The following is a 21,174-nucleotide window of genomic DNA, read 5'->3' as shown; positions in this document are numbered from 1 at the left end:
CTGTATCAATGACCAGGTATATCTAAGTGAACACGATCCCTTTTAATTGCAGAGTCGCCTTGGAATCCTCTACAGGCGTTGATTAAAAGCTTCCTCATGCGTGTGCACCCTGAGGCTACCAAGCACGCCCCGTGTCTGGTTTCCTTTTGCAAGGTACTATATATCCTCTGAAGCTCTTGTCATTGCCATTCAGAGTTTTGCCTTGATGACATCCCTCTTTATCACTAGAAAATCTATATTGTCACGTCTATATATTGTTTGAAATGAGAAATTTCTAATTTAACATTATACATCTGGAAAGAATTTTTTATTTCTCCCACGTGCTTTTCGCAACATTATCTCTTAGTTCCAATCATTTCTTTTAATGACAAATTAAGCCGCATATTTCATCTATTCATTTTGCTAATTTAACACGAATGTTACAGATGAGGCTGAAGTCCACAACGTTTTTAAAAGCGAAAACACAAAAAATAATGGGACGCTATTTTTCTTTTTGATTATAAATCATGTTATTTTTTAATAATTGTATCCTTAGTGACAATTAATTTCTTAAAAACTAAGGCACATGAAAATTAGAAGGTTCCTGAAGTTGTTGATATCGATGCTCAGTATCGAAAACTATTTTTTCTTATTTTTTTTCGTGTTAAAATATTAACAAATTTCACTTCTTTCATTCACCTAGGGAGTAAAAAACTTTTTAAAAATACATTTTGAACAACAAACTTTTGGAAAAACCGTTTTACATTCTTTCGGTTTCATGATAAAAATATTTTTCGATGCTGCGCATCGATGGCAACTTCGGGGACCTAAATAAGAGATGAATTTAATTGGGAAAAAAAGTTCTTTTTTGATTTTTCGTTTTTAAAAACTTTGCGGCAAAATTTACAATTTTTTTGACAATTTTATAATTAATTATTTTCGGGATTTCAATTACTTACACAACATTATAATTAAAATTTTTCAAAAACCTATAATTTTTACAAAATTTCAAAAATCATTTATCCAAAAATTTAATAATCTTGCTAAATAAATATTTAAATATTTTTAAACATTGTTTAACATTTTTTCCATTATAATGTTTTTGAAATTCAATAAATTATAAACATTTCAATTCTTAACCGTTTTGAAATTCAATTATTTATAAAAACTTCAATTTAAAATACTTTCAAATTTAATTATTAAAAAACTATAAATTTAAAACACTTTTTCATTCAATTATTAAAAATAATGCACTTTAAAACCCTTTTAAGTTCAATTATTTATAAAAATTGTAATTCAAAGCCCTTTCAAACACAATTATATATAAATTTTCCATTTTAACTTTATTGAAATTTGATAAATTATAAAAATTTCAATTTAAAACTAATCTAAAGATTGAAATTCAATTATTTATAAAAATATTAATTGAAAACTCTTTTAAATTCAATTATTTACTCAAATTTCAATTCATAATCCTATCACATTCAGAAGATCCTAAAGTTCTGAACGTTCAAATGAACGAAATTTATTTTTTTCTTCCACAAATTAAATTTTTATTGCAATTATTTTGCGTCACTATCCAAAAATTAATAACTGAGTTTCTAACCGTAAATATTTCAGTTTTTAAATTTTTTGTGATTAGTAATTTATAAAAATATCTTCAATAAAAAATCTTTCGTTCATTTGAACGTTCAAAACTTGGGGATCATACATTCAATTACAAATTTTAATTTAAAATTAATTATTAAAAAAAATTTCAATTGTAAACCGCTTTGAAATTCAATTATTTATAAAAATTTTATGACAAAGCCCTTTCAAATTCAATTATTTACAAAAATTTGCATTTTAATCTTTTTTAGAATTCAATTATTCTTATAAATTTCAATTTAAAACTGTTTCAAGTTCAATTATTATTTTTAAAAATGTTCATTTTAATCTTTTTTAAAATTCAATTATTTATAAAAAATTCAATTTTAATCTGTTTGAAATTCAATTATTTATATAAATTTCAATTTAAAACTCTTTTAAATTCAATTATTTATAAAAATTCCAATTCAAAACCCTTTCAAATTCTATTATTTTTAAAACTTTAGTTTAAAACCTTAAATCCAACATTTTCAATTAAGTCAATTAAATTAAATTTGAGTCAATGATTTCAATATTTGAGGCAAATACTATTTAATTGATTTAAATAAAAATTATTTGATGGTAAAATTTTTAAATGTAAAATTTTTTTTTGATCAACGACAAGTAGGTATAATTTATTATTTGAATCAAATAAATTTTTTTTCAGTGTAATTAACATTTTTCTCTAAATCAATTATTTTGAATAATTTTCAGAAAGTTCTTTGAAAATTAAATTATTTAAATACAAGAAATACTGTTCTTTTTATAAAATTTGGAACTGTCATTTTTCAAGTTTTTAAGTTTTCAAGGTGACTACATATAGTGAGTTTTCACACTACTTTGAAAACTAAGATAAGTTTATATAAAAAAAGTGCGGTATTTTGTTGGAATAATTGGAAGAAAAATAAAAAAAGTCGAATTTTTTTAAAATATAGTTGATTTTGTAGATCTTATTTTTGGAATTAAAGGTAAATTTTTATGGTTGAAAAATGTTCCCATTAATAGTCGAAAAAAGTTTTAAAAAAAGGACCACTGAGAAGAAGATTTTTCCGGAAGAGTCTGTAAATTTCTGCTTGAGCGAAGCGAGAGCAGCAATTTACAAAACTCTTCCGGAAAACATATTTTCTTTTCACTCTTGGTTCACAAAAGTCCAAAAAAACAATACAAAATATCGATTCGTTGCTGATTAAATATCGCAATAGCTATATACTCACTTGAATTCCGCAGATTTTTACCGCAAAGAAAAAAAAAGAATAAAGAAAATCGTATTTAAAAATCATGAATTTATTTTCCCATTTTTTTTTAGCAATCGCAAAGGTGTGCATCGAAAAGGAAGAGATCGACTTGAATTCGTGAAATGGAAGACGTTTCGAGCATCGATTTCAACTTTTTATACGTTTTCCCGCTTTCTGGTTCAGTGGAGGAACTATTGGCGCCGCACACTGAAAATGAGATATATACATAAACTCCCTGACAGCTAAAGCGCGACTGCCTTGCTTCAATGAACAGACTGACAAGTTTTCTTTCTTTCTTTCTTTTGCTTTTTTTTTCTTCTTTTGAGGTAAAAAGGTAAGAAATAACTTTATCAGTGATGCGCATAAAATGCACGGCAATAGGAAGGAGTTCATCCATCATAAGACGCGAGAAAGATGTATACACATCTCATCGGAAAAACTTTGCAAGGGAGAGAAGGTGGTATCTCTCATTCTCGTTTCAAAGATATCGCGTGTGAGGATGAATGAAAGACAGAAACGGAAAGTGGCATTCTTCGGCAAGCTGCTACACTTTGTGAAAATAATATTCTACCTTGTTCTCTCTTAGTCATTGATATTCTCATGTATGTTTTCTTTGGGAATATCTTCAAAATTGCTTTGAAAAAAGAAGTTTGTAAAAAAAACTTTGTAAAAAAACTTTGTAAAAAAACTTTGTATACGAAAATAAACTGTATGCTGATTAGAAGACTGTAGCTTCTTCAGTTTGACTGCGGAATTGAGACTGAATCACTAACGGAAAGAAGAAAAAGAAGATGGTCACAGAAAGAAATATTTCTTCATACGGAAATTATCATTTGAATAGCTTTTCTCCTAGTAATAAGATTTAAAAGACTAAAAAGACTAAAAAAAAAAAACTAAAAAGACGAAGAAGACTAAAAAGATAACAAAGATTTACAAAAGAATTGACCAAAAAATCACCAAAAATAGAAGACATAACTCAGTTTATAGAATATCTAAGTTTAAAAAAGTAAAAATCTAATAAACGAATTTCTAAGTTTCAAAGTACCGCTACGCTTTTAAGATTGGATTCATTTCCTAGTTACAATTGCAGAGCAGTCAGCATTATAACTTTTAAAGAAAACTAATGAGAATAAGTTGAGAAGATTCTTCTGCGGGATTGTGAGTGTGTGTGCAGCATGAAAGCTTACTTGAAAGTTAATTCTCTGAATAAAAATGATTACCGTTCCGGATAAATCTTTTAATGGCCAGGTCTTGCTTGCGAGTAATACATTTTTTTCTCAAACTCTCGAATGCTACTGAGAGTGCACCACACACACACACACACATATGTACATATAAGTTTTGTTTGAGCTGCTGGTACTTGCAAGGATGCACGCATTACGTACTGTCGTTGACGCAGCTTGGAAGGCGGTCTTTTGTTCATGATACAATCGTGCGCAAAAGTCGTATCACGGCTTGCCTCTCGTAAAAGAATTGTTTCCCAGCAAGGAGTGAATTTCTCCTGAAGTCATATAAATCCTTTTGATGGACAAAGACAAAAACAAAAAAGAAAAGAAAAGAAAAGAGTCATCGTCAATGCGCCTCTCGTGAGAAACTAATGCTGATTCTCTTATAATCCCTTGTTTTCATTTAATTTTTGTAATCAACTTTCTCGTTGGAAATAATAAACATTGTAAAGGTAAATTGTAAAGACAAATTGTAAAGACAAATTGTAAAGTGCGAAATAGAGAACTTGACTAATTTTTCCTTCAAAAATCGACTTACATGTTACATGTTGCCATGAGACGGATTTTGAATGAGTGTGTACACGTCATCGAGACCCCTTGTTACCTGACACTGGACTCTCTTATGTCGAGGGTACTGAACCTGTGGTACTTTCACGTCTAAAATCCCCCTCTTGTCTCACAAAAATCTAGCTACCCTTATAGACTTGTGGCCTTGCAGCACATTGCAGCAGCAGCAGCAGTACAGCAATAGCAGCAGACTATATCTTGTCGTTAATATTCTCTATAGGGGTTTTCTGATAAACGACTCATTATGTCCGTTTCATTCCGAGACTATATCGAGGGTGAATATACTGCTTCTCTCACCACACGAAACACTTAAAGTACCATATAGCCAGCTCATTGTTCCAGGGCGTCGAATGCAGACAAGGGTTGCCAAATGCGATAGCCAATTGCCCTCCGACAATTCGATTTTCGAGCTTATCTTGTTTCTGCACGATCGCTTCAAATAAGGACTAGAGAAAATCTAATTAAATGTTTATTAAACCATCAAAATGAAATTCCCTCTTCATTAATATTATTGTACTTATAGCAGAAGTAATACAGTAACATTTATATTCTTATAATATAAATATTTGTGTCAACTCTGGATTATTTTATGCAGAAAAGCTTGTTTTAGAAGTATTTTAGCATTTTTAGTTGTTTGAAAAATTAGGCATAAAATTGGGACCCTGATTGCAGAAGCTGATCGGTGTTGAACGTTTAAATTTATAAAGTAAACGAAGTGTGAAGTTATTTGGCCTTTGATAAACGAGCGATAATAGAGTCACAGGATGAACTTGTCAGTTTGTGTTAAAATGCGATTCGGTCCTACTGCGTGTCAGTCTCGGACTTTGAACGATTTGCGAAACTCGTTTGCACGTCGTATTAGCGACTCGCTCCTCTCTGCCCTATGTTGTTGAATTTATATTTTGCGTATACCTGGAAAGTAAAGAAGTTTCTTTTCTAAAAGATATACACTCTTTCCACTTTGTTGTTGGAAAGAGGAGAGTATATCTGCAAGAGAGTATATAGTTCCTATTTCACAGATTATCGCGCAGCCTTTCAATGGTCGTTACTCAGGAATTACGCTTTGATCCGTGCGCTTCGACATCACAATACCAGGTCGCATTTTATTCTGCACTGGTATACAACAACTGTACCTTTTCCTCCACTCGAGACTCGAGAGGAGATGAGGAGATCTCACGAGGAGTTAGAAACTTTAGAAAACCTGTTTATATAAATATATACACTCAAGTATTATATCCGTGCTATCATTTTGATAATTTCTTTGTGAGAAAAGGCGTGAGAATAGCTATTGGGTTTTTTTTTCTATTTTTCCGATATTGAAATACAGTTATAATTATAATTGCGGTGTTTCTCTTTTTGCGGTGAGTTTTTCTTTATTAATTCTTAATGAGGTACTTTATGTCGTGCATACTTTTTCCTTGCGCGTGAGTCCAAGTTGGTTAAGTACATCGCGCCATATTAGCGTGCCTAAAATTTGCACTCGTGCAGATAACGACCCTTGAAAGTTTCAAAGCAAAAACAGAAATTCAAGGGCGTTACCGCAATTCGTCCTCTCTTTCTCGGCTCTTTCTTGTACAAATTTAAAGATGCTAGCTGTTTCTTTCTGCGATGTGTATATCGTTCACTTTAATTTGTCACATTAGAGAAAGAATAATTACTTTTGTTTTATAATCTTCACAGGGTTGCCACGCAACCTGGAAACCTACAAAACCTCGAAATGTCAGGCAATTTTATAAACCTTGAAAAAATCTAAAAAAAAGTCAGGGAATTTTGATCGGAATCCTGGAACATTATTGTTTTCTAATTATGCTTATTCTTGAAATCTAATTACTTAAATATCGATCGACATAAAGAAAAGTTAGTTTTTTTGACCTGTAGCCTGGCAAGAGAAGAAGTTGATATTAGATATTTATAAAATGATGAAACTTTTGTTGCAGTTGAAACTTTTGTGAGTCAAAGGAAACCGGGGAACTAAAGGAAATAATAAAAGAGGGCTAGAGAAAATGAATGGAGAAAGAAGGCAAGTATATCACCGGCACCGATTCGCACACGTTCAGACATGCTGGAACACGTCGTCACCGGCAGAACTGTGGAACGGAATGCAGGGTAGTCTCTTTTCTCGGTCCTGTGTTGGGCTGTTGGCCGACCCGAGCATTCAGAAGGTAACAGACTTAATGGCTGCTCTCTTATAAGATATAACTTTTAAATAACCAGCAAGTTTGCCCGCCGAGTGCGCTTCTCGTCGAACCAGCTCACCTTGCTCACTCACGATGAGTTTCGTCCGTTTCTTCCTTCACTTCCAAACCACCCAACTTTAAACTCACTCTCTCTCTCGCTCCACACTATATTTTCTTCCACATACACGAGAATTTATCTCATTGACAATATTTTCCCCAAATAAATGCAATCTTCAATCAACTTCTCTTTTTATCCAGGATATTTACCCGAGTACCCAAAATTGACATGACAGTTAGGATCAAACGAAATCTTGGGTTTCGGAACCCAAGATTTCGTTTGATCCTAACTGTCATGTCAATTTTTAGTCATTTGATATTAACTGACTTTTAGTTTTACTTTTCTGTATTATTTTTCCCGGACACTTTATGTAAATCTTTCCTTCTTCTCCATATATAGAAATTATTTCAAGTGCTAATGTTGATTGATTTTTACTCAAGACGATTTAGTGACTAGCTTTTTAAAAGTACCCAATCAAGAAGATAATTGCGATGAGACTCTGATGGTCAATTATCTGTCATTACAATCAAGTATTATGTTTGGAACACTCTTGAGCAAAGAGTCGTGCGAAATACGTATGCCAAAAAAAAGAGGTCTTCGGAATGCTTTTAGAGCCTCGAAGTAGATGAAGCGAAATTTATTGTCCAATTATGCCAAAGTTGATGATTTATTCATTTCGTTAATCTAACACCACGAATTAAAATTATTTGTAGAAAAATTGTCGACTTTTCTTCCATACCTAACCCCATTTTTTTTTTTCAGTATAAAAATGCAACAAACCCATTTCTCCCAAATTTTTTTTTTTTATCCAACATTTATTAAACTCTTTTAATTCATTTCGCTGCGGAATTCAGTCCTGCCAATTCAACTGAATTCAGGTAATAAATCTTGAGAACATAATTTAAAGGATCCTCACAGGTGACCCCCGGGCGTCCAAAGTCGGGTTGAAACTCGAGAATCAAAAAGTAATTTATAAGCGAGATAATAAAATATGATATCACGTTTTATTTCTAAGGATATGATTAAAAATTTCTATTTTAAAATCGCCGTTTGCATTTTTAGTTCAGGAATATTGGGTTAAAAAAGAAGAAAGAATCAGACTTTTTTGAAATAGTACAAAAAAGAATATAGGTATACAATATTGAGTAGAATTTCGAGAAAAATGATGAATTGCCAAATGTCAATAAGTGAATAAAATGCAAAATAGATGTTTTGAAATAACTTATCAGAGAGATTTATAGCTTCTGAATTATTGAATTGAAAACTTTGCAGAGTGTACTTTTTATACTTGATCGTAAAAGATGAAAAGGTATTCATTATATATTGGAAGAGTAAATTATGGCATTAAGCGCAAATGTGAGGAAAGCAGAGATCAAAGCGATCAATCATTAGTGAATGTAATTTAATGGCCCCTGAACAATCGGGGTTGACAACCAAGCCAGCAATCAAAAAGCTTTATCTTGATACGTATATACAAAGTTATAACAAAAAACGAAAACAAAAAAAAATCAGCAAAGTGGAATTATTTTTCAAAATTTTGGATTTTAAACGAAAACATTACAACTGTATATCAAATGTAATAATAATTGTTAATAATTAAGTATTAATATTTAAGTATCATTAATTATAAATACTAATTGAAACACCTATTTAATAATTGTTTTTAAATTCTTCATATGTATATTTAAAAACTAAAAACAAAAATGTAATTCTATTTTTAAAATAGAAATATCGTCAGCATTTTCATTAATTTTTTATTGCAGGCAAATGTAAACATAGATTTTTTTGTTCCAACAAAAGAAAGAGGTGTAAAACCGTTTACTGCTTCTCTAATAAAAATATCCTCAGTCTAAAAGCTTTAATGCTCCTCCTCTGCATATGTTCCATAAAAATGTTTAACCAACTTTGGAAAATTCAGTTTCAAAATTAAAAAAAAAGTCTACAAAACATTGATGAAGCTTAATAACAGTGTTATTATCTTGTGAACAACAGATATCAAAGTTAATAATTAATTATTAAAACAAATTAATTAAAAAAATAACTTAATTTCCTTTTTCAAAATCCTTCAGCATTTAAATATATAATGAATCATCGAGAACGTACGTTCATATTTAGAACATCAAAGATAAAGTTTAAAGCAGCACAATTATTTTTAAATTACTCTACATAAACGAGAAAATGGGAAGTGGTAGTCGAGTTTTCTCTCTTGTCGGGCGGCGATTTTCCTTTTAGAACACGAGAGAAGGAGAATAACAAAGAGAATATCCTAGTGGGTGCAAAGATATCGTGTGGCCAAAAGCTCAGAGGGATTCGGGCGGCACTTTCTGAATTCCTTTAAGAGCCCTTCAAGAAAAAAAAAAAAACTATAATATCTTGGCACTATGTGTCTGCCTCAGGCCAAATAACTCCACTGTGGGAATGAATTAACATTTTCGCTGAGTTCAGTGGACATTGTTTAAACCACACGAACCCTCAAGTATCGTGATCTATACGAAAATTGCTTCAGGTTTTTTTTTTTCTTGAGGGGGGCCACACAATCTTACCTGATTCTTCAAACAAAACTTTAACCTTTATATTCTATGTCATTCGATAGTTACGCACCTAACCAAACACAAAATTTTGAAAACGCAAAGCAAAGGCTTGAATTTTTCAAGATTTCTGTTTTTGAAAATTGAATATAAACACAAGCAGGTAGATTATAAATTTTCAAATTACCTTTCCAAACTGTACAATTTCTAAGAGACATCCGGTCTGTGTGTATTCTGAAAAAATTCTCCTCTACGGATGTCTGACAGCAATTTGTCACGTGATCAGTCACAGAATGCAAATGCTTTCAGTAGCGTGAAATCCTCCCAAGGCAACTGCTCTCTCTCTCTCTCTCTCTCTCTCTCGTGGCGTACTTGTATTATTGGAATTATTTACATCTTTCGCAGAAGACAATCCAGTGAGAAGCAAATTTCATTAAGAAGTTTGCCAACTAAAGAGATTTTCCCAATTTCCCTTCAATCTACTTATACTCAGCTCGGTTAATGGGAAGTAATCCGTTGCCTTAAATTGTCAACCAATGTCTCACTCAACTAAAGGATTAAAACTTTTGCACAAAGGAAAAAAAAAGCAAAGCTCCTTACTGTCGAGATATTTCAGTTTATAAACTAAGAGTTATTTTTCCTTGCTTCTCCATTTTCCAGTTCAAAATAACTCAATAGCTTCTAAATTCTTAAATGTTTGCGACACTATAACAAACATTTAAGAATTTACAATTTCACGAAAAAACTTATTCAAAATTAATGTTCTTGAAGTTCCTCTTTAATTCTTGAACAAGAAAAAAGATAAACAAAACTACTCGCAACTTTCTGCAAACAATTCAAAAGCATCTGTCCAGAATGAGTATAGAGAAAAAGTGAACGCAAAAATTGCTACAGAATCAGGGGAAATAACAGACTGAGTGTATCATACTATTAAAGAGAAATCCAAAGCCGGACAAACATTTCAGTTATGGCTATCTTTTTTTTCATCTCTTTGCTTCTTTATTTTCAAGTGCAATATTCCGACTTTTGTTTTTATATCCCAAACACCAGTGTGCTGGTTTAATGTTTTCACCGCATGAAAAAAAAAACATCTTGTGGTCAAATTCCAACATGAGGAAAAATTTGACCATAGAAAAATTTATTCAAAAACAAGAAAATTATCAGTAAAATTAAAATAAAACACTCGTGAATTTACACCTTCAACATTGATTGAAACTCAAAATAAAATGATCAATTCAAAAGCGTGACTGTGTATCATAAATTTTATCTGAGACATGCGAGAGGTAATCTTACAACTTTATTACTCTATTATATCCATAGGGGATCCCTTTGTCGAAATAATACAGACTCGTTAATTTCCACATTTACGATCTACTTATAATGCCCTAAATCGCTCAATTTCGGTATATACAAATTATTGTATGCAATCTTTTAATTATGTACAGGCCTCGGATCGATTTTAACCATCAGCAAAAAAATCACTTTAGTCGAACGAAACTTAAACTAAAAATAAACGAGATGTCAACTTACTTTTAGCTAAAGCTCGAATAATTTACAAAGTATATAATATTCAAAAAAGAATAATTAAATTCATACAAAAAGGATTCTGCACCTCGGGCAAAAAGACAAAGAAATAATCTCCCCCTCTCTCTCCCCTTTGATTATACAAATTAATAGCGATAAATGTCGGACTAGACAAAGAAATGTATCGGCGATTCACATCGTTAATCATTTTCAGAGGGGGCATTGTGGGACTCTCAAGGTGGCCAAAGACACACGAACAACTCTTTGTGCAAAAGAAAAGTATGGAAAGGCAGATGATCCAGACACAAGAGAGATGATGAATAATCGCATCCACAAAAGAGCTTCCTCCTCTTATATAACTGTCAAATTATGAATAATTGCTTCGACTCGGAATTTTTTTTTCTCCGTTTCCGCTATTTCCGATGAGAAGCACAAAAACGTGATATTTTTCTCTTTTCTTTAATCGCGAGAAGAAACAATTAAAATCCAATTACTTCGAAGTTTCGAACAAAAGGAAAATTGAAGACAAATTGTTAAAATTGCAAAAAAAAAAAAAAAAAAAAAAATGAAGACGCAAAGAAAGTGAATTAGCGTGTGGATAACTATTAATTGCTAATGACTTAGTAATTGCTGAATCAGCAGGAAAATAATCGCGCGAGCGCATATTGGAAGAGATGTATCTGCGCGCGCGTATTAATTACCTTACAGTGAAAATCTTGCCGATAGTTCCGAGACAAGAGTGTATACAAATAGGTAAATATATAGGAGTAAGATGCTGTACATAAAGGATCCTCTTCTCGCACACCTGCAATAACCACTGCGATAAATATAAAGCTGACTACTATTCACTCCTTTGCAGGGCCCACGCCTTTTCTTTCATCTTTCGCCGGTGCGTGCGTGCGACCACTTTATAATATCGATAACACTGATAAAATAGTAATAAACCTTTTTTTACATAAATCCGATTTGTCAAATCGTCGCTTAGCGTCAAACGTGTAAATCAAATATTAGGTTTTCCCTGATTTCGAGACAAAATTTTGAATTCGGATTCACTCTAAAAATTATTGGATACTAAAAAAATCTTCTAAATTACATTTATTTAAATTATTATTTATGAAACATGATGATATCCATCACTCCGAGTCTTCGACTCGAAGTGATCACTATCTTCATGTTTCGTAATAATTAAAATTTCGAAATAAGTAAAAAAAAAATTTTTTATTTACAAAAATTTTAATAAACTTCTTCGCAAGAATTCATTTATTTTTACAAGTAATAAAATTTTTCACATGAATTCAATTATTTTAAAAAATGTAATAAAATTCGTGGTAAGAATTCAATTATTAACATAAATATATAGTAAAATTTTTCACAAGAATTCAATTATTTCAAAAAATGTAATAAAATTCGTCGTAAGAATTCAATTATTTACATAAATAGTAAAATTTTTCACATGAATTCAATTATTTCAAGAAAGGTAATAAAATTCATCGTAAGAATTAAATTATTTACATAAAATAATAAAATTTTCCACATTTTGTATTTAAAAATTTTTTTTTATGTAAAAATTGTATTTTTTAAAATACAATTTGAAAAAAATTCCTCGAAAAATGTAATTATTTGCAAAAATTTTAATAAACTTTTTTGCAAGAAAAATAATTTAAATATCCATTAAATTTAAAAAAAAATTAAATTATTTATAAAAATTTTAATAAAATCCTTCGCAAGAATTCAATTATTTCTACAAGTAATAAAATTCTTCACATGAATTCAATTATTTAAACAATTTATTAAAATTCGTTGAAAGAATTTAATTATTTTAATAAATAAAAATTTTCACAGGATTTCAATTTAATATTTAATATACAATTTTTAAAAAATGTCATGAAATTCGTTGCAAGAATTCAATTATTTTCAAAAATAATAAAATTCTTCGAAAGAAATAAATTATCAATTTATTGTAAATAATTTTTAAAAAAGTTTTTTGAGAATTTTTAAATCTATTTGTTTACAAATCAAATTTACGAAATTAAGATTATTCGGAACTTGTTAAATTAAATTTAAATAATATTTTAGAAAATAAAAACATCAAATAATTTCAAAAGAATTGGAATGTAACTTTAAAAAAAAAATTAATTCTAAGAAAGTTGATTATTTAATTATTAACTAAAACTTTAATTGAAATTAATTTTTAAATAAATTTTTATTAGAAAATTCTACAAAACTTAAATTATTTAAATACAAAAATAAATAACTTATTGAATAATTGAATGTTTCTCAAAATTGTATATTCTCAAAACGAATTTTACCAACAAATTTTTAAATAATTGAAATCTTTTGACGACTTTTAATAAAATCTGGCAGAATAATTACATTTTTCGAAAAATTAAATTAAAATTCTATTGAAAATAATTGAAATTTATTCTTCGATGAATTTTTGTTTTTATTAAAATAATTGAATTATTGCGAAGAAATTTATAAAAAATTTGTAAATAATTGAATTCTTTTGGAAAACTTTATTGAAATATAGTAATAGATATTGAAAATCATTAAATTGAGGAAAATGTTTTTGAAAATAATTGAAATTTTACCAAGAATTTTATTAAAATTTTTAAACATAAATTGCGAATTTCTGCGGAGAATTAAGGTAAATTCATAAAAATAATTAAAATTTTGACAAGAAAAAAAAAGTTGACTAATTTCAGAAGAATTTGAATTATCAAAATTTTTAAAAAGTCAAAGTTCTTTAAAATTTCTAATAAAACTCATTAAAAAATGAAATTTTCTAAAATTTCAATTTTTAAAACCTTTTGAAGTTCATTTATTTATGAAAATTGTAAACGCAACTCATAGAATTCAATTATTTTTTAAATTTTTAAGTAAAATTATTTATTAAATACTTTATGAGTAACATTTTTATAATTATTTTATGTTCTTCATGATTGAAGTTATTTCAAATAAATTATTGTTAGAAATAGATGAAACTGAGGGTTTATTTGTATTAAAATTCGTACCAAGTTGAAGTCCACAACGTTTTGATCAACGAAAAAAAATTGTTCTCTTAGTAAATTAATTCAAAATGACGCAGCAATATTGATATACAAAAATATTTAGAAATAAAAGATTGATATTTATATTTTGATAATAATTATTTTACAATTCAATATTAAATTAAAAATAATACTTGAATGCATTAAATAAATTTATTTCGTTGATAAACGTTGTGGACTTCAACTTCGTAAATTCGTGGCAATTTCATAATTATGAGGCAAACAAAAAAGATACAAAAATTCGTAATTTTCTTATAAATTTTAATTTTTATTTTAATTTTTTACTCTAGTCACATTCTTCTTTAAATTTTAATTTTTTACCACTAGTTAGAAATTTAGAAAAAATAATTTCAATTTCGAAAAGAGTAGCAGTTGTGAGACAAATAAATTGTCAAGCTGTGATTAAAAAGCAAGTACCTTAATTCCCGTCAATCGTATCGACTTTTTCACTCTATATATAAAACTCTGGAGAGCGTCGTAATTCGATTTTTACCACTTGGTACTTTGAAAAATATATAGAAGTGGTTGTGGGGTCCATGGGAGAAAATTTCGTTAAACTGCAGGGAACATCGGGGGTCTGTCAATCGTTTCAAATATCTTTTATATGCAAATAGTTTTCACACCCCTCTTGAGGACATTTATTGATTTCCAAGGGAGAGAAAAACTACACACACGAGACACCTTTGGTCATTCCCTTTTTTTCCGCACCGAAATGGTAAAATTAAAAGTCCAATTTTAAAGTTGTAGTCCACTTTCAAAGCGACTAAAATATCCAAAAGGAAATGAAAGTCAAGAGTAGCTTGTTAGAATTTTTCCCTCTTGGAATATAAGAGGAAAGAGGAAAAAGAAGACATAAGCGACGACGAAGCGTCCCAACGATAAATCTGAATCGAGATCGAGCGCAGAATGGTTTCGATTTATTTGGTGAAATTCTTCGGAGAGCTGATTTGCGAGGTCCAGAACGACATGGTCGTCGGAGAGAATTTATGGCCGATGAATTATGCGCTTTGTTCATTTGAATGAGGGGTGAGATAAAGAAGATGAGAGAAGAAGACGACGATGAAGGAGAGAGGGGTGGGTATATAATATGGAAAAGGTTGACGGAAAAAATAATAATAAACCAAAAAAAATTCGCAAACAATTTTTGCGAATCCTCATCCTCAACGAAAATAAAACTGTTGCAAAGATACAATCTTTCCTTCTCTCTCACTCTGAATCGTTCAAGATCATTCAAACAGGTTGAAGAGGATTCACTTCATATCTTATAGATAAATTACCGCAACAATTTTTTTTTCCTCTCCATTCAAACTTTACCAATTAACTGGATTTTAACAGTCCTTTAAAATACTGAAATTTATTTTTATCATTTCAACTCGCCAAATATATATATAAGCTAAAGATTGAATAAAATTCGGTTTCAGAAACAAATTTCTGCGATTATAAAACGTAAGACTAATGAGTATAGTGAAAAAAGTTTAAAAAAAGGAAATAAAACATTAACAAAAAAAATAAAGACTTTCAAAATATTTTATTCACTTCAGTAAATAAAAAATAATACTTTATTGTTAGTAACAAAAAGTCCAAGTAAATAAATACCTAACCTAAAAAATTCAATTATTATCGTTAAATAATTTCCAAAGTCCCCGAGAGAGAAATATTTAATTAAACCCAAAATTTACGCAAATCAAAAAGCACTACCGATATTATTAAAATTTAATTTCACAAAAATTAATCAGCGTAATGACTTTTGGGTGGTTCAGACGTATCATTGGTATTTAATTCTATCAAGCAATAAATCATTTTTTGTCATTTTTTTCTCAAGACCCGATTGCCCATTAAAGATTCCCGCAATTTAAAACCAGTTCCGCACTATCGCGAAACACGTGGCGGTTTTTGCACTGAAGAAAACTTTTTTATTGAGAGTGCTGCGAAACCCAAGAGATTTGAAATTCGTCCACATGTTTATAAAAAGTAATACATTTTTAGCAAATTTATACTTCTAGGGATCTTCTTCGTTATACATCCGTTTATTTAGTTCCCAAAAAAATTACCATCAGATGTTTTTCCCCCCTTTTTTTTGCTTTTATTATTCCATTTCAACTGTTGCACTGATTTTATCTTTTTCATTAAAAAAAAAAACTTTGACAGCAAATAACCGTTACTCACTTTTTTTAGGTTATGTTCAATTTTCTTTCCTTTAATATTGTTCACAAGTTGACTTTTTGCTGAAACTTCGGAATTTCGGTAAAACTAACCTCAAAATTTCGATGCACAATAATCGATAAATCGGCGAAAGTAACAACTAAGAAAGAAGTAGAAAAATCATAAAATGGGTGAATAGATAAAAACTCACATGAAATAGGCTCCTTGGGAATATCACTGGCAGGAAATCCATGTGTCTCAAAATAAGGTTTGACAGCATCGCATTTGAGACCAGCAAGAACTGTTGATGGGATGCCAAGCATCAAAATCACCGAAACAAATGACAGGACACTCATGATTGTCAATCACTCGCGAACTTACACTCACAAATTCATAAAGAAAACAAACGCGAAAAATTTGATTGGGGGGTGGGGAGAGAAAGAGTATCGACACACTTTTTTTTTTAATCGAACATTAGTGAGTACACACACAGGGGATGAGAGGATAACAAATTGTTTTTACTTGTAAAATTCAACGTGAAACTTATTCACGAAGAAACGGCACGAAGAAAAACACAACCTACCTCCAACACTGCTCGGAACGCACTGTATTTTAAGCGAGAAATTTGTGTGTTGCCGCGGCGGCTGTGCGCATGCGCAGACGAAGCACGAAGGGTGCGCTTACATTTGTGTCTGTGTGTGTGTATATTACAATGATCCACCCATACTAACCCATCCCTTTTACCAATGTGCTCCAGAGATTTGCGTGCAAAGTTTAACCGGTTTAATATGTAATTTTGCCGTGTAAATTCAACAGGAAGCCACTTTTATGCGTAAGTAGTAAATTATAATGAAAAAAATACACTTTTTTGGGAACTAACCTAACTTACGCGAATTTTGGCGCAATGTTGCTGATTGTTTAGAATAATTTGTTAAATAGAAAGTTGAAACATTACCTATTGTTTAATTACACAAAATAACACTTCTTAATTACTTTTTCAACAATTGTGACAAAGAAACTGTTTCGATTTACTGCCGATTCGATTAATTGGGGAGGGCGATTTCGAGAGTGTCAACTTTTAAAGATGGCGGCGTTAATTAACCACTTGACATTACAGGTGGCACCCTGTTGATAAACTTTTGTTTCATTAATTGTTGCAGTGTTCAGCTTCTCATTATGTGCAATAATCCAATCCAGACAATCGTTGACATTCAGGGTTTTAGGATTTGTACCGAAAATATTACGGCGTATAAAGGTGCGTGCAACCACAATTGTAAGTATATTAATTTGTTGTCAATTTAACCTCTAATTCGTTGAAGTTTACTAGTTTTTGAATTCTAATAATTGTAAGTTGTTTATTGAAAATGAAATATTTATTGCAATTAAATAAAGATTGTTAAACTCGGAAACAAACTGCGTAGTTGAAATTTAGTTGAAAAGTATAAATGTTTTTGTAATTTGCCTATAATGATGAAGAAAATTGCTTTCGACAATCGGTTTTGTTGTTGTATTTTGATTATTAGAAACGAATGGAAAAATAATTCTCTTGGCATATTTATGAATGAGTAATATAAATAATAATCTATGCATATTACATTGTTGTAAACTATATTATATATTGAATCGTTTAATATGTCACTATAAAAATTATTTACTGCATGTCTCTAAAGTTTCGAGCGTTCAAAGGAACGAATTTTATTTATTGTTCAAATTAAAATTGGCCTTCTATTAAAATTTTATTATCCTAATATTGAATTACGTACTCAAATAATTCATAAACTTCTAAAATCAGGGTTGCGCCACATAGGTCAGGGAATTCAGAGAAAAGTCAGGGATTTTTATTAAAGTACTGGAAAAAATTGAATTTTTGAGAAGTTACAAGTGATTGCAGAAATTCAATTATTTTCAAAAGTAATAAAATTCTTCACAAAAATTCAATAATGTTCAAAAATTTTTTTAAATTCTATTCAAAATTTCAAGGATCTTTATAAATAACAAAATTGTTCTCCAAAATTCAATTATTTTCAAAAAATGTTTCTCAATTCAATGATTTTCAATATCTACTATTTTAATAAAATTTTCCATAGATTTCAATTATTTAAAACATTTTTTTTTAAATTTATACGAAAACATTTAATTATTTTCCTGAATTATTAAAATTTCACAGGAATTCAATTACTTACCAATTTTTTTTTATAAATTTCTTCGCAATAATTCAATTATTGTCAAAAATAATAAAAAATTTTACATAGAGATTCAATTATTTTCATGAATAATAAACCTCATCATATAGAACTTCAATTATTTTTAATACATAATTTTACATCAATTCCTCAAAGAAATGTATAATTATTCTCGAAAATTTTATTAAAATTCGTCAAAAAAATGCAATTATTTAAAAATTTGTTGATAAAATTCTTTATGAGAATTCAATTTTTAGAAACATTCATTTAGTCAATAAATTATTTATTAAAAGCATTATAGCGTGAATTTTTAGAAATTTTAATTGAATTTTGAAAAGGTTTCAAATTAAAATCTTTGAAAAGTTGAATTTTTCATGCTTTTAACTGACAATTCTATGTAGAATTAATTTTTGTGAAAAAGTTTAATTGAATAATTGTATAATTGAAGAATTTCCGAATAATTTAAATTTCGCAAAATTGAATTGTAAACATGGATTTGAAAATTCTCAAGGAACTTTTACAAAAATTATTAAAAATATAATTGAATTCTTTCGAAGAATTTTGATAAAATTTTTGAAAATAATTACATTTTTCAAAGAATTTACATAAAATTATATTTACAATAATTGAAATCCAATGAGGAATTTTATTATTTAGGAGAATAATTGAATTCTTGCAACGAATTTTTATTCAATTTTTTTTAAATAATTGAAATTCTGTGAAGAATGTTATTATTTATGGAAATAATTGAATTCTTGCAACGAATTTTCTAAAATTTTTCTTAAATAATTGAAATCCTGTAAAGAATTTTATTATTTATGAAAATAATTGAATTCTTGCAACGAGTTTTTATTCGTTTTTTTTTAAATAATTAAAATCCTGTGAAGAATTTTATTATTTATGAAAATAATTGAATTCTTTTGGAAAAATTTTTTAAAGTTAAAATTAACTTTTATTAAAGTTTATTTTAAAGATATTTAAATTTCAGCTAAGAATTTCATTATTTGTGAAATGTAATTGAATTCTTGCATAAAATGTTTGAAATTAATTACATTTTTCGAGGAATTCATTTAAAATAATTGAAATCCTTTGGAAAATTTTATTATTTATGAAAATAATTGAATTCTTATACAAATAATTTTATTACATTTTTATTAAATGAATTATGTACCTAATAGAAAATTTTTTTGAGTATCTAATCAGGAAAAAAGTCAAAATGTTGTCTCGAAATCAGGGAAAAACAAAATTAAATGTTTGTAGCAACCCTGAAAATGTTTAAATCACGTTTTTAATTTTTAATAAAGTCAGTAATTTTTTATTTCTTTCGAAAAAAGTACAATATTCGTTTATTTGAACGATAAAACTTTTTTGGAACTTTTTATTGAAATAAGAAATAGATAAATATATTATATTCAAAGTATATTTATTCGAGTTTATTGAAATAAAACAGATAAATCACTTGAAATGACAGTTTTAATTCTAAAATGAATATTTTTTTCAGATCAGAAATTTCGATATAATTACAACTTTACCGAAACTATACATATATACCCTTGGAATGGAATCTAAATCATAGGATATCAGATGTCTAAAATTTATTATTAAAAACTCAAAGCTCCGGTTTGGAAGAGATAAAGTATACCTACCTCAAGAAAAAGGTATTTATTAATTCATCTGAATTTTTTACTTTAAGATTTAAAATTATTGAATTATTATTTCAAACGCTTCTTAAAAAATTCATTTGGATTTTTTAGATTTTTAATTATTATTTTATTATAAAAATATATGATTTAGGAGAATGTGGGATGATTGTAAAAGAAGTTCTGAATATTGTAAATGGATTAGGAAATTTATCTAATGTTTTACAACAATAATTTCTTTTATCGATAAATTCATAATCCCTGCAATAAATCAGAACAGAATAGACATTGAAAAATCCATTATTTTCCCACAATAGGCGCATTTTCCTATAACCACAAAAAAAATTATCTGTCACAACATCAGAAAATTTGAAATACCGTATAATATAAAAAAATATAAAATACGCGTTAGTTTTTATTCATATTACAATCAGCCCCTATATTTAATAGTAGCTCTCCTATAGATCTAAGACTTGAAATAGTTTTTTTTGATAAAGAATAATTTTTATATAAATTTCGTAAGCGTGGGATCATAAAAATGCTTTATGGATTTATAAGTTGATAAAACGAAAAGATATATGCGGAAAATAGAAACTATTATCGTAATTATTTTGTAGTTTACTTAAATATTTTCGCATGACTCGTGTTAGGACCCTTTCAGATAAAAAGTTTTTTTTATTTCATCAGAAGACGGTCATAAAAGTGCTTTATGAGCCTGTAATCATATTAATACCGGAAAGATACATTTACAAAATAGAAAATATCTAATTATTTATTAGATTATTTTTATTATTTTAATTTGATGTCTCATATATACATATTTTCGCAAGATTCTCATTATTTTGAAAGTTTAATAAATAATCTCTCGAAAAAAGGTTAAAGTTCTCTTATGCAATGTCTAATTAAAAAGTTTGACTTGCTGGGCGTGATTTAATGTTTTTGTTATCATTTGATTACAACTTTGAGAATTTAAAAATTAATTAATAATACAATTTAAGTACACAACTTTTTAAATAACTTTATTTCAATTACCATCAGTTGACTTTTTGATTAATTTTTAACTAAGGAATTTTAATTAAAATTATATTTTTAACTAGCAAATGTTACGCGCACTAACTCACGAAACACGGTGTTCCATTTAATATTATTATTATTGTGTTAATTATAACATTTTTTATTTTTAAATACCAACTTCAATTTCTGAATAATTTCAAAATCAAAATTTAAAAAATTTACTTA

General features: G+C 28.6%; 1 protein-coding gene across 1 annotated transcript in view; it reads right to left on the bottom strand.

Annotated features, from left to right (window-relative positions):
• The window catches only part of LOC122509913 (glypican-6), a 191,001-nt gene extending 174,270 nt beyond the window's left edge, over window positions 1-16,731 (bottom strand). Inside the window, exon 1 of the mRNA XM_043624238.1 lies at window positions 16,324-16,731. Coding sequence (XP_043480173.1) covers window positions 16,324-16,468 — 145 coding nt within the window. The 5' untranslated portion in view covers window positions 16,469-16,731. The remainder of the gene's footprint in view (window positions 1-16,323) is intronic.
• Window positions 16,732-21,174: the final 4,443 nt, after the last annotated feature.

Source organism: Leptopilina heterotoma, unplaced genomic scaffold (genome assembly GCF_015476425.1).
Source record: "Leptopilina heterotoma isolate Lh14 unplaced genomic scaffold, ASM1547642v1 Lhet_64, whole genome shotgun sequence".
NCBI classification, from domain to species: Eukaryota; Metazoa; Arthropoda; class Insecta; order Hymenoptera; family Figitidae; genus Leptopilina; species Leptopilina heterotoma.
The sequence above is the reverse complement of the archived record's forward strand: the minus strand, read 5'-3'. Positions and strand labels throughout refer to the sequence as shown.